The 14,451-nt window shown below is 34.1% G+C and overlaps 2 protein-coding genes across 3 annotated transcripts; one reads left to right on the top strand and one right to left on the bottom strand.

Annotated features, from left to right (window-relative positions):
• On the top strand, nt 1-4,763 carry LOC8279109 ((E,E)-geranyllinalool synthase). The gene is made up of 12 exons (XM_048374712.1): nt 1-311; nt 395-587; nt 1,099-1,313; nt 1,666-1,789; nt 1,928-2,043; nt 2,136-2,365; nt 2,776-2,891; nt 2,994-3,092; nt 3,189-3,404; nt 3,494-3,626; nt 3,730-3,966; nt 4,145-4,763. The coding sequence occupies exons 1-12, from the start codon at nt 2-4 to the stop codon at nt 4,676-4,678; spliced, it is 2,523 nt and encodes an 840-aa protein (XP_048230669.1). The 5' UTR covers nt 1; the 3' UTR covers nt 4,679-4,763.
• Nucleotides 4,764-8,804: 4,041 nt separating this feature from the next.
• Nucleotides 8,805-12,852, bottom strand: LOC8281726 (serine carboxypeptidase-like 31). 2 transcript variants are annotated; one of them, XM_015720727.3, is made up of 10 exons: nt 12,019-12,852; nt 11,215-11,322; nt 10,995-11,090; nt 10,692-10,784; nt 10,524-10,606; nt 10,150-10,437; nt 9,911-10,056; nt 9,663-9,758; nt 9,421-9,526; nt 8,805-9,291 (listed from the first exon to the last, which is right to left on the bottom strand). In XM_015720727.3, exons 1-10 carry the CDS (start codon nt 12,305-12,307, stop codon nt 9,145-9,147), a joined length of 1,452 nt encoding a protein of 483 aa, XP_015576213.1. In that variant the 5' UTR covers nt 12,308-12,852; the 3' UTR covers nt 8,805-9,144. The 2 variants fall into 2 exon arrangements, with proteins under 2 accessions (XP_015576213.1, XP_002521402.1); XM_002521356.4 differs by having other exon boundaries at nt 9,911-10,041; nt 12,019-12,845.
• Nucleotides 12,853-14,451: the final 1,599 nt, after the last annotated feature.

A 14,451-nucleotide genomic window follows, 5' to 3' on the forward strand; every position in this document is an offset into this window, starting at 1 on the left:
GATGGAATCATCCATTAAAGCTCTGGTTCGAGATGTTAAGGAAGAGATGTTCCTAGACATTGATCCTTATTCCCTTATTGCTGCTTCTGCTTATGACACTGCATGGCTAGCCATGGTTCCTAACAATTCTGACCCTTCACAGCCCATGTTTATGAATTGCGTGAATTGGGTGCTTATCAACCAGAAAGAAGTTGGGTTTTGGGGGGAGGGTGATGGCCATGGCATGCCCACTATTGAGTGCCTTCCTGCAACTATTGCTTGCATGATAGCTCTAAAGAAATGGAACATTGGGCAAACAATGATTAACAAAGGTAATTATTCAAAAATTTGGTAATAGCAATTACATCAACCGCAGATATTGCTAATTATTCTACTTGGTACATGTACAATTCAGGTATGGCTTTCATTCAAGCTAATGCACAGAACCTTATTGAAGAAATATATGATTTGTGTCCCCGCTGGTTTGCCATAACTTTTCCTGCAATTCTTGAGCTTGCATGTGCAAATGGTCTAGAGATTATCTTGTCTGACCAATTAAAGGGAGAAGTCATGCACATATTCTATAAAAGAAAAGAAATTCTTGAAAGGTAATCAACTTTTATATCACATGCATAGTATATATGTAATAATTAGATATATAATTATTTTTCTGTGAAATCATATTATCACTTCAGTCACTTTTATTTTTATTTTATAAATATTATCTTAATCCTGTTACGCATATATATATATATATATATATATATATATATATATATATTTGGTACATAAAAGAGATCAACAAAAGCTAAAGAGAAATCCCCCATTTACCTTGGTACAACAAACAACCATGCAAGGACACAGGAATCTGAACAAAACATGCAGGCCTGAAGGTAACGTGCATGCCATCTAGGCATGAACTCAACTGCTTGGTTTCTTTTCTCGGTAGACACGCTGGATAAACAACTTGCCAATCTCCCTGAGTTATCTCCTTAATGCCATGCTACAAGTGAAGATTTAACTTTTGCTTGTATTAGTTTTAGCTGCTAGCGATCTTTGTTCTCGTGTACTCAAAACATCATTACCTGACTATTGTGGATACACATTTCAATTTCACAGGGACAAACAAGCGGACAGCTACAATTATCCTCCAATATTAGCTTATCTTGAAGCCTTTCCATGCAGTATTGATGAAGAACATGTGGTTAAGAATTTATGCAAGGATGGTTCCTTATTCCAATCCCCTTCAGCTACAGCAAGAGCATTCATGGCTACTAAGAACAAAGACTATCTAGCTTACTTGCAATCTCTAGTTCACAGATGTCCTAATGGAGGTTAGATTTACATTACTTCTTATTGTTAGAAAAAGTTATTAGTTAGACTATGACTGACACGTTATTCATAGCCATCCAATAAAAATGAACCATATCAATAATGATGCCATATCTTTTTAATTAAATGTCTATGGTTGAGTTTAATCAATTACTCTTAAATATTATATCATCATTAATCAATGCGGTTTATTTACTTTGAATGTGTGTCTATGAATAAGAATTTCTTTTTTATAATTATTAGAAATTAGCTACAAGAAATAGCCTGCTAATTGGTCCTATCTTCTTAGGGCATATCGCTCATATTTTTTGTCCTTTACTTCTTTCACCAAGTGAAAAGTTCCTTGTCAAACAGTTCCACCAATATATCCCATTGACGAAGACCTAATAAAGCTTAGCATGGTCAACCAATTAAAGAGGCTTGGTTTGGCTGAGCATTTTAACCAAGAGATTGAAGAAGCATTGGGACAAGTTTACAGGTAATTAATGCCAATGATTATACAAAAATATTGGTTTCTTAATTATAAATTGTTCATTACATTTATTTCTGTATTCCTTTTTAATTAGTTAATTACCATGCATTAGCCTAATTGTCAATATCTTTTTTTTATTATCAGGAATTACATGAATCAAGAATCATGTACAAAACCAATCAATTCAGTAGCATCAAAGCTATATAAAGACTCTCTGGCATTTTGGCTTCTGCGGATGAATGGATATAATGTATCACCATGTATGAGTTATGCATAGACCCAGTTGCAATACTTATGTATTAATTTCTTTCATAGCGAAGTGATAACTTCTTTTTGCTTTCTTGAATTTCAGGGATCTTTTGCTGGTTTTTACTTGATGAAGAAATTTTAGACCATATCCAAAAGGACCATGAATTATTTTCAAGTGTAATGCTAAATGTTCACAGAGCCGCTGATCTAATGTTTCCAGGGGAATGTGAACTTGAGGATGCTAAGTCATTTTCAAGGATGTTACTTAACAAAAGCACGCGGATGGAAACTAGAGACAAAAAGAACTTTTCACTCCCAAATTTTCATGAAGTGGTAATTAATTCTTCATCGGAACATGAAAAAGGAAAACCCTGAAATTTATAGGGTTCTTTTTTTCTTTCTTTTTTTTCTTCTTTTGTTTTAGACTTATTTCATCAAATTTAAGAAAAAAAAAATTGAGTTAAAAATATCATTTTTAAGAAACATGTACACAAACTTAAAATAAAGGAATTTTCCTGCCCCGGCCCTTGATCAGGCTACACGAAATTAAGAACATAGAGAATATTATCCAATTAAAATCTCCCGTTTTAGCAAACTATTTTTCTGGAAGCATTACAAATTTATAGATATATTTGATGAGAAACAATAAGAATTCTATGTGCTACTATGTATATATGATACCTCCCCTCATTTTATGAGATGTTCTTCTTTGGTTGCAACTTGGTGCCCAATGTATGACACAGATCAAGCACGAACTAAGGTTTCCATGGCTGGCTCGACTAGATCACCTAGAGCACAGAATGTGGATTGAAGAAAAGAATATCACTGCTCTATGGATGGAAAAATCCTCCTTCGTTAGGTATAAAAAACTACAAAAATTCGTACAGACAATAACTAACAAAGGGACTGAAAGAGAGTTGAAGCTCCGTTCACATCTAATAGTGTAAATTTCTGACATCAGGTTTTCAAGCCTGCGCAATGACAAGCTAATGCAACTTGCCACCAAAAATTACGAATTTCGGCAGTCTATCTACATGAATGAGTTGGAAGAGCTGAAAAGGTAAATACTAAAGTGTTTACAGGATTAAGCAAATGTGTAATCCTGAAGTGTAACATGCTTCATTGATCATGATCGTGTCTTGACTTTATTTGACAGGTGGTCTAAAAGCTGGGGTCTTGCTGATATGGGATTTGGTCGAGAAAAAACCACATACTGTTACTTTGCAATTGCTGCCAGTACTTCATTGCCTCAGGATTCTGATTTAAGAATGATTATTGCAAAGAGTGCAATAATTATCACTGTCGCCGATGATTTTTATGATATGGAAGGTTCTCTAGGCGAATTGCAAGAACTCACAGATGCAGTTCAAAGGTACTCACTTAATCATATGAGAAAACAAAAGTGCAAAAACATTCATCTGATTACTACTTTTTTTTCCCCTCCTAAATTAATGTGAAAAGATGGGATGCCAAAGGCTTGAGTGGCTATAGTAGATATATCTTTGACGTTCTTGATGATCTTGTGAGAGAAATGTCAGCAAAATACCTCGAACAACATGGAATTGATGATATAACGAACCGTCTTAGATATATAGTAAGCTTTCAGCCTTCACAACTTTTATCTTGGCCGATTGATTCTGTTCTTACCTTTTCTATCGATTAATCTTGGAAAATGTTCTTGTTGTTTAAATGTGAAGTGGTATGAAACTTTCAATGCATGGTTTACCGAAGCTAAGTGGAGCAGAAGTGGATTCATACCGTCAGCCCAAGAGTACCTTGAAACTGGCATGATATCTATTGCTACACACACTCTACTCCTTCCAGGTTCATGTTTCTTGAAATCGAAGTATAACCTCAATCCAACTCAACATGAAACCATCACCAAACTTGTCATGATTATTCCTCGTTTGTTGAATGATATTCAGAGTATTGAGGTAAATTATTCAACTTCTTTATTCTTAATTCTTTTTATCGTTTGTTGGGTATAAGTATAACTTAAACTCGAACCTCAGAGACAGCTCTAGTGATACCAGGGCCAAAATTCAATTGATTCCTTCCATGCCATAAGAAAATTCTAAAAGGTCATTAATAAATTTGCTCAATTGATTACAGAAGGAACAGAAGGAAGGCAAAGTAAACTTTGTTCTGCTCCACTTGAAAGAGAATCCAGAAGCAAAAATTGAAGATTCAATAGCATATGTCAAAGGAATACTTGATGAAAAGAAGAGACAGTTCATTGAGCAAGCTCTAGTGAATGGCTTCAACGATTTACCAAAAGAATGCAGGCATCTTCACCTATCATGTCTGAAAGTATTTCAAATGTTCTTTGATTCTAGCAACAGATATGACTCCAACACAGAAATGCTTCAAGACATTCAAAAGGCAATATATCTCCCTCTGCAAGTAGGACCGCCAAGACCATTAAAACTACCTGCAGAAACACCAGGGCCACCATTAATGCCTCCAGCACCTCAGCGTTCAGGATCACCTGAGAGGAATCAATTGGTTGCTAGCTATAATTATTCTGATCAGCGAATCAAGCGCTACGGCATTAATTTTGCTTCGAAACGCAATATTTGGCCTCGGACAAAAGATCGATCCATGGCCATGCCTATGCCATTCAACTTCAGACTATGTTTCATATAAGCTTATAAGTGCGCATCTGCAAACAGAAATGCATTTAGGAGAATGATTGATATGATACTGTGAGGATTAATTAAATAGAAATAAAAGTGGCTATCCTATGTTTTATTTATAAATAAAATATATTTTATATATACAATATATTATACTATTTTAAAGATGAATACTGCGTCTGCATATAATATAAAAACTTGTATAAAAGAAAAATTCGTGTCTGGTATATATATAATCGCAAGTGGAGCTTGGCACAAGTAAACCTTTGTTAAGCAAATTGGGGCTCAACCTGCATCAAATATTGGGTCGATTTTATAATTAGGATCAGGAAAGACATCTCTAATTTAATCAAATTAATTAATATTTCATGACCACATATAAGAAACTTGAGTGTAAATTAGTTAGCTGCTTAGGTTGGTAAAAGTATTGATCTCATCCAAGCTTGGTTTGCTGGTTTCAATACAGAGTGCGGTTATATCTTCTCCTTTTTTTTTCCTTTTTTAATAACTGCAAACATATTGTACTTTTATGTAACCAATTTCACTAATATGATGGAACAATTACGTTTGGCCTACATCCCTGAGTTGGATTTCCTGTCCATTAGCAACCCCAACTAAAGAACCTAGCCTGACATGCCTTTATACTCGCATAAATGGATGGATCAATTCATAAAGTATTTAAAAATGATTCAAAAAAATATTTGAGATTAGCTTGGTTTTTAGTTAAATCGAGTTCAAGCTATTCTCGAGTAATGATGCAATAAAGACAATAATTATAAATTATCATTTAAGCTTTCAAGAAGGCTCAAGTCCAAAAGGATGCAATAAGCTTTGTTGGGTTTAATTAAAAATATTTAGAGTGTACAAACACAACAAGTCTCGCCTAAGGTTTAAGATTGCAAAAATGATCCAAAATTATCAATTTAGTGCAATAAATTTAGGCTGAACTCATAGGTCCAATAAAATTCATTTGAAGCCTTTTTTATTTTCATTTTTATTAGGTTTTTCTTAAGTTATGGTGTGATTAGTTGTCATTTAGAGCTACAAAATGTTTGTATATAATTAGTCATAATTTGGAGTTACAAAATGAATACACATAATTAGTTGTCATTTGGGAGTTACAAAATGAGCGATATCAATGTAAAAACAACCACTTTTAATGAGTTTTAAGAAGAATTAAAGAAAAAAATGTGGGAGAGCTCAAAAGGCATCCATTTAGATTTCTTTATCTTGTTTTAGCTATAAATATCAAAGCTAAATTCATTTGTAAAAATCAATTGATGAATGATAATCTTTATTTGCTCTTTGTGAGTGTTTTTGTTTAAGTTCTTGTATGAACTTTGGACTTATCAAACTATCTTTTTTAGCTTGTGGCATTCTCTAACCAAAATCTTGTGTCCGATTCTTAATTTATCAAATTATACTTGGTTTGTGGCGTTTGGAGTTGAATTTAAGTGCTAGTTTTATTGTTGAAACTAATTTTTCCTAACTTTACTTGAGGAGATCCTTGAGTTTTGGAATCATCTTGATTGAAAGGAGTTTTCTTGCATTCCATTTATATCGTAGCTCATTAATTATTATGGTGTATGGTTACTAAGATGATGATTTCCTATCAGTAATTTCTCGAGCTTGGTTCAAGCTTCTTAATATTTAGTTTGAGAAATTCATAAACCCAATTGAATTTTTCGTCACTATTATTATATTATATATAAAATTCAATTAAATTCGAGTCAACTTCATAATAGACGTTCGACTTGATTCGATTGGCTTACAAAAATAAATTAATCATCATGAATTTGCTAGAACAAATTAGGCAATATACATCTTTAAATCCTTGATTGTTTTAGTTTTATAATTTTTTATTAATAAAAAATAAATATATTTCAATCACTAATTAAAATAAAAGAATTTCAACAATAATTAAAATTATATTTAATTCTAACCATTTAAATAATAAAATTTTCGTACTTAAACACAAAGAGAAGTTTCACAGCAATAAAGAGAAAATGATTTATTATTATTTCTGAGGAATTCGAATCAAGTTAGAATTTAACAAATAAAATTTTTTTATAGAAAAATGTATTATATCTTTACAAGTGTTAAATCCAAGCTCATATAAATTGATGACCAACAAATAAAGGGAGGGTTTGGCCCATCCATATAATCCAAAAGTTAAATGATAAATATTAATAGTAATTTATTTAAACTCTTATAAATATATTAAATTTATAATTATTTTTCAATACATGACGAGGTGTTAGAACGAATTAATAGTTACATTAACAAGATAGAATGGGGTTTTAGTTGGAGTGAGTGGAGGTCGGAACAACGAAGAAGAGAGGGTTGGTTGATTTAGCATTGTTGATCTTCAAAGGAGTGTGGCTGACATAGATAAAATGTTTTCCTGAAGTGAAGTCTTTTTTGATAATGCAGACAATGTAAGAACGTCTCTCTCTCTCTCTCTCCAAAGAGAACTCTGTGAAGATTTCAAGAGGCTCTTTTCTTTTGAAGGAAGGCACATCATTTCCAGCTCCTATATGCTGCAAACGTGAGCCCCAAATATTCTTCTGACCACCACCCATCTGATGACAATAATAACAAGAAAAAAATCTGGCTTAGTCAGCCCATTAAGTTCAGGATAATCTTTTTATCTAAATTATTTTAGTTTAATTAAATCAGGCATAGAAGGAGTTTGACAGGGTTTTTACTTTTCAATTTAGATAATTGCATACAGCAGTGGAAATGTTTTTGGGTAGCTATGTTTTGTTTTTTGGCAGAATGTGCACAGCTGGCCTTATTGGTATTGGTCTGAAATATGTTGTTCCTATAGTACCACTGCCAGGGCCTCCAAGCTTTAATAATTGGCGATGTGAGAGAACAATTGCTGACTCTTCCATCTGTACCTCCACTGAGGCACCCAAATTGTTGGCATCAATAGATCAAAACAGAAAATGTCATTGCTATTTTATTTATACAAAGCTTAGGTACACGTGTAGACCCACCCATATTCTAATTCTTGCTGCAAAAAAAAAAAAATCATCTTGTTGTATGCAGGAAGAACTGTTGGCTGCGTATTCCACCAAACGTCCAATAAAATTGAATGGTTGGATAAAAGAAGCCAAGTGGGAGATAACTTGCAAAGAGTCTTTAATTAACTTCAAAAGATTTTTAATTTCTTATGTTATTACTATAGTAGTAGACCAATATTTAAGTGATACATGTATTATTATTATTATTTGTTTGTCTAAAATTTTATTATATAATTAGTATGCCCAGGTTTCTCTTCATCTTTAGCCACTAGGGAAGGGCCAATCTTTTGTGCTGCTCTATATCCCACAGTGAAATCACCCAGCACCTGACAAATGAGGATGTTGTCACCTTATTACAGAACATAACATAAAAATGATAGAATAAGAGGATTATTTATTGGAAAGAAGTCTGTTTCTATAGTTGCATCGGTAAAATGAGAGGAAAGATTAAGCATGGGATTAATATAATATATCTTTCATCAAGAACTTTAATTAAACAATGGTTTATCACATAATTTTTTATTTTAATCATGTGTTGTGAACTTACAAAGAGCTACCTACAATAAAAGTATAGACCACTCTTACACGTACATGTGCCTGTATATTGATTTTGTTAAGATTACTATTAATGCTTAAATCTGAACGGGCTCGAATTATTATTTCCTATTAACTCGATCAATTCATTTGGTGTATGTTGAGGAAAATACGCAAGTCAAATAACTATGTTTTTGCCACCATTTAGGCATGGAACTAAAGATTTTAACTCGGGAGAAGTAGATGCCTCATGAAACCATTAAAAGAAAAGAGTACCCTTTCATTCTCTTGGGTCACCGTAGCATAGTAGTAGCAGGCTGGCCACGCAAATCAGTTACAAGATCCTCATGCTGATCTAATTGTTTCAGTCCTTCTTGATACAGCCTACCACCACTATATATACAGGCTCCCTCGCTCCAAACTGAGATCACAGCAGCAACAGCCAAAGTTTTCATCAAGAAATATGTCACTTTTGATTCCAAATCAAAAGTGAAATATTAATGTTAATATTATTATCGCATACTCTTGTATGTTTCATGACATTTGAGAGCTGAGTTGATTTTACTGATCACATACAGTGTAATTTGGCGTATTTATTTGCAATATCAATTTAAGGAGGAGGTAATATTGGGTATCATACATTTGTTTTCTTCTTGTTCTTTTTCTTGAAGACAAGATCTAAACTTGGACTTCTTCTCCGTCTGCAGCAAGACGGCAACAAAATGGATCCAGAATAGCTAATGGTTCCTTGTCCTGTAGTCTAGGAACAACATTACTAGCATTATCTTGTTATTTTTTTGTTTTAAATTACTATTTTTGACTGTTTTCTGCTGCCACCTACAACAACCTACATTACTAAGAGCAAAATCATTGGCGAACAAGACAGCCGAATTAATTACTTAGCATCAGCGACTTATCGCGAAGAAGGCGGAGAGCCCCCCTGAAGAAAGGCTGAGAAGAATGCCAATGACTCGCTCGGTTTGAAAATAGGCACAGCATGCCCTGCTCCTCTAAATGTTGCAAACAGGAGCCCTTCGTATTCTTGAAACCAACCGCTAACCTGATGGAAGTAATGAATCTGCCTTTATTAGCCACAGCTAGATGCATACCTTTAACAAATAATAATAATAATAATAATAATAATAACTTATTAACTCTGGACTAATTGAAAAGGATTTAATTTAAATACCTGCTTTTGGTGGTACCAGGGCCTCCATGCTTTAGTGATGGGCAGCCCCAAAGCAGCTAGGCTGTATCTTGTGGACAGTACAGGAACTCTTCCATCTGTATCTCCGCTGAGCCACCAAAAGAAATGATATCATGAGCTTGATGATAACACTCATTCTTTACAGTTTCTACAAACACAAATATGAGGTTACACAAATTCCATTGAAATTTGTTACAATCTTATGCAAGTCAGGGAACACAAACCTGTAGACCCATATTCTAAGCCCTGCCGAAATCAGCTTCTTGTATATAGGAAGAACTGATTGCTTTGAATCTTTCCACCCATCAAATATCTTATCACTGAAACCAAGGTAGTATATCAAACAGGTCAGAGTACTGCTTACAAAGCTTCCACTATGAACTAACGATTTTAATCAATATAGTTCCTGGTAGACCATATAGTGCTACAACTATTACGAAGAAGCAAAGAGGGAAAGAGAGATTTGCAGTACTTGCAGATGCTCCAGTTCTTGAGCCAGTGACCATCGCTGACATGGAGGGCCTTTTGAACGTCTGGTCCATTGTAGAAAGCTCTTGCATATGCATCCAGGCATGGATCATAACCACCCATTATCCTTGGCATCTGAAAGAAAACTCCCTGCCGTGTTAAATGCATGTAAAGCAAACTGCCATTATTTTAATTTTCCAGTCACAAATGATCTTTATCTACATGCCAGAACACATCACTTACCATTGTTGACGTACGCATAAACTTGATTTGCATAGATTTGTCATCTGAACTTGCTGAATCACCAATACATACAGAGGTGTAGAGGCTGTAAATATCTATCTCATTGTACTGTCTGAATAATTCTTCAACAGATCGATTACAGTCATCATTATTCCATGTGTCATTACTGTTGAAGTTGCAGCTTTTTCTAATTATCTTGTGGGTTTCATCTGATATAACAGCATGGCTCCAAGCAAAATCCACCATCCCAGCCCAGTCCTCAGCATCACTTGTTTCAGGATTACCCATCTGTAACAGTGAGAAACAAAGGTTAGTAGTAGTAATAGTCGAGCTATAAAAGAGAAATGCATCCAACTCGGTCTCAAGGATCATACCAGGATACCCCTGAGATCAATGTGAAGGAAAGGATCTGTGTTCTTGTCATGTATCAGCTCAGCAAGTTCAGGAACGTATTTTCCTATTAATGCATGTTGAAAAGGTAATGTTACTATTACATGAGATTTTAAACAAACTAGTGTTACAAAGTGTCAATAGTAAAAAACCTGCATAGCTCTCCCCTGCAATATAAAATGCCCGCATTCTGTATGACGGAAACTTGAGAAACCACTTATGCAGGAAAGCATAAGCATCATTTGCTAAACAAAAGAGGGATGGAGTAATTAGTTTCAGGATTTTCTGCTCATTATAAAATGGTGCAAAGCACTCAAATACAACCATCACTTTATTAAACCATAGAAATGCAAACAAAAATAAAATGTGTGAAAAACAGCAGTAATTATCAAACTCAGACATGGTGAAAGCTATTAGCATATGCATAGATCATTAACAGTTAGCATGTAGCTCACCAGTAAAATCATCTCCTAAGACACTGTAATCACTTGTTGTATTTGAGTATGAAAATCCCACACCCACTGGAGATTCCAGGAATAACATGTTGGCCTCTGCGTCTCATAGAAATGAAGAATTTAGAAATCTATCTATTATGTTAGTGCAACCGTAATAACATATGTCAATACTATTGTAAATTACAGGATAGTGTGCTTGAAACTGTGGGTCCCCATATACCTTTATTCCATGAGTAGGGATTATATTTAAGTCCATGTCCATCATTGTCCACTAGGAAAGGGCCAATCTCTTGTGTTGCCCCATATCCCACAGAAGAGCACCCAGGACCTGAAAGATGAAGAATCTTGTCACCTTTTTTGAGAACATAGAATAAAACCATAAGAAGAGTGACTGAAAAGAACTTTGTCAGGATGAGTTGAAAACTGAAGGAAAGAAAAATGCCCACTGAGAAATTAAAATATGTGAATTATCATACTATATCTTGAAAGAAATTTAAGCAACTGTTTACCAACAGAAATTTGTTAATGTGGTGTGAGGTTCGGTCTAAGGACCAGGCAACATGAAAACATTGAAAAAAAAAAAACTGTACTTATCCACTATAACATGTGAGTTAATATATTTGGTCAAAAAATTAGTATTGGAATCTGAATGGCCTTTAGATAATATCTAAATGACAAATTTTCTGCAGTAAAGATAGTAGTAGGTCTCCAAACCCTACTTTTAGAGTTTAGACCAGTCAAATTTGTTCCAGCCAATATTCATCATTTCCTTGTAGCAGAATACCAGCCGATATAGCTAGGTCACCAGAACAGGCGTGCAGCAAAGGGTAGAATAAAAAAGGTTTCTCTTTTCTTCACCTTTTCCTCCCCAGATATCCAAAAAAACAACAATTTAATGGATACTCTTAAAGTTATGCCAGCAGAAATCACCATGAGGATAACGTGAATTTCATTTCTGCCCAATAAATAAGGAAAACATTATGGAAGTTAAGTATCTAAAATGATATTGTTCTGATGTGCTTACCTCCATTGAGCCACAGCACTAGAGGTTTTTCATCAGGGTGAGTGGTGGCCTCATAGAACCAATAAAAGAGTGCCCTTCCATTCTTTTCATTCACCGTAACATAACCAGCATACTGCCTAAAGTCCACAGCTGGTTGGCCAGGCAAATTAGTTACAAGATGCTCATTCTCCAATGAGTTCAATCTCTTGTCACCAATGTATGGCGAATTCCTAACACAAACAACAGGCTCCCCGGGTAATACCGCAACAAGAACCAAAGTGAGGAAAACTTTCATCATATATACCAACATATTGGAAACAAAGTACTAACTTGGAAATGGCTTCTATAGAACTGAATGACAGTACAAGAACTTACATGTCTATTTATACTATTGGAGAGTACTTTGGAGGATGGAATATTTTGACAAAAAAAAAAATAGAAAATCAAAATAAAACAAAAACTAAGAGCAGTCCTACGTGGCATGGTGATCTTTATTAGATTTGAAACCTTACAGCATCTGACATGGATTTATTAGACTTCTGGAGTATTCTTGCATGAGCATGACTCAGTGGAGCCTCCATTTGTTGTGTGGGTTGTTAAGGCACTGTGTCATGAAAAATAAAACTAAAATCTATGTGATCCCTATATTATATTCTGAACAAAACCATATCAAGTTATTTTCAGAATCATGTTCTTTATGTTTTTAGAATTATCCCTGCTCAGAAGAAGCACTAGATAGCCATGATCTTTCTGAGTCATTACTCAGTTGCATATTTTAGAAAGACCAGTCAAACTTCTCCCTTTTCTTCAATGTTTTAAGAATTTTTCATTAAGGAAATGCTTCAAAAGAGAATCGTGACAAGGTAGGAAAGAAATTAAAAGTAAAAAGGTGAGAACTTGAAAAATATTCAAAGAATTTATTTATTTGACTTTAACTATGAATTTATATATTCCTTATTAATTATATTACTTTTTCATTTTATATCCTATCCCTTAGTCTATTTTTAGTTCCATTAATGGTCTGCAAGTAATCTAATTGTGGTTTCAAAAGTTAGGAATTTGTCTCTTGCTTCTTTAATATGATTTCACCAACTTTGAAAAGTTTCAAAATGGTATTTTCGAATGAGCAACTGTGAGTTCAGGAAATTATTTCTCTCTGCCTCTATCTCTTCTCTCTATCTGAGATTCTAATATCTGTTCTTACCAACAGCTATGCTTCTAAATGAGCTTAGAGCATAACATGGTTATCAATAGACAAGTACTTAAAACTGTCCATATTCACAAGCAAACTCAATTAAGCTTTGTTGTTAAGTTGACAGATCAACTGATGCTGGAAAAATAATCATGAGAAGTTTCATCACATGACAACGATTCAGAGGATCGTGGACCGTCATCTGATTCTTCTAATGCACATTCATAACCTAGGAGCATACATAACTAGGATGACCCAAGATGCAAGAAAAACAAAGTACAAAACCACCTAAGAAAAAAAATGAACATTTGATACTAATAAATTCTCGATTTCAGCTCCAGTAAAAAACGTGAAAATCATCAATGAGTTGATAATATTGATAATTCAAAATGAGGAATATTAAACCAGAAGAATCAAAGAAAATGTAGTTAGTCATCTGTGTGCAAAAAACAATGCTAATCGCTTTAGAGCTTATCCAGAAGTAATTGGTTCGCACAAGCATTAGCCAGTGGGAGTGTCTTAAAATCTAAGAATACTAAACAAACCTCAAGAACATATAACCTGACACCATCCCAGACTAAGAATAGTGGCATCATTTCGAATGTTAAACTACTGTTACAGAGTCAACACAACAGTATCGAATATCGACTTTCATGATTATTAAAAGCTTAGATCAAGTTACAGCACGTGGCGATAGCCCTGTTCAGATTGATCGTGTTCTAGGTTGTCAATCATCATCTCATGAAAGTGCCAAAGTGGAAAAGACAGCAGTATATATTCCAATTCCAAATTGGTGGTGCCTCTAACATAGACAAAAAGGTAAACTACTTTTAAGAATCTAATTATCACAAAGTTGAAAGACAGAGTTTTGTGGCGAACCTGGTCATATACGACTCTTGAATCTGATAATGAACTCTAGGTGGTGAAAGGTATGAAACGAGTAACTAAGTTGGTTGGTTGTTGAACAATGACCTGGATTCCAACTTTATTTAGTTGAATAATGAGATGGAAATCATCTCTGTGATATTCAGTTTATATGTGCATCTTTTTATTTATTTTCAATTCAAAAATATACTTGCATCAAACCATTATCAACATCATTAACAAAGAAAAGCTTTCAAAGATGCTATTCTTACATCAATTTTCTCTTTATCTTCATATGCAGCTTTTATTTAAGAAACAAGAATAGGATGTTAACAGTACCTGAGAACTTAAATAACAATCCTATTCTCATTTCTTCTTTCATAAATAGCTTGTGATGA

Source organism: Ricinus communis, chromosome 5 (genome assembly GCF_019578655.1).
Source record: "Ricinus communis isolate WT05 ecotype wild-type chromosome 5, ASM1957865v1, whole genome shotgun sequence".
Classification (NCBI taxonomy): Eukaryota; Viridiplantae; Streptophyta; class Magnoliopsida; order Malpighiales; family Euphorbiaceae; genus Ricinus; species Ricinus communis.

Coding starts and splice junctions, on each gene's coding strand:
- LOC8279109 (XM_048374712.1), top strand. CDS start 2: ATGGAATCATCCATTAAAGCTCTGGTTCGAGATGTTAAGGAAGAGATG. Junction 2,366..2,775: donor TCCCAAATTTTCATGAAGTG/GTAATTAATTCT, acceptor TGTATGACACAG/ATCAAGCACGAACTAAGGTT. Junction 3,405..3,493: donor CTCACAGATGCAGTTCAAAG/GTACTCACTTAA, acceptor TAATGTGAAAAG/ATGGGATGCCAAAGGCTTGA.
- LOC8281726 (XM_015720727.3), bottom strand. CDS start 12,307: ATGTTGGTATATATGATGAAAGTTTTCCTCACTTTGGTTCTTGTTGCG. Junction 10,785..10,994: donor CTTAGGAGATGATTTTACTG/GTGAGCTACATG, acceptor TCTTTTGTTTAG/CAAATGATGCTTATGCTTTC. Junction 10,438..10,523: donor TTGATCTCAGGGGTATCCTG/GTATGATCCTTG, acceptor TCACTGTTACAG/ATGGGTAATCCTGAAACAAG.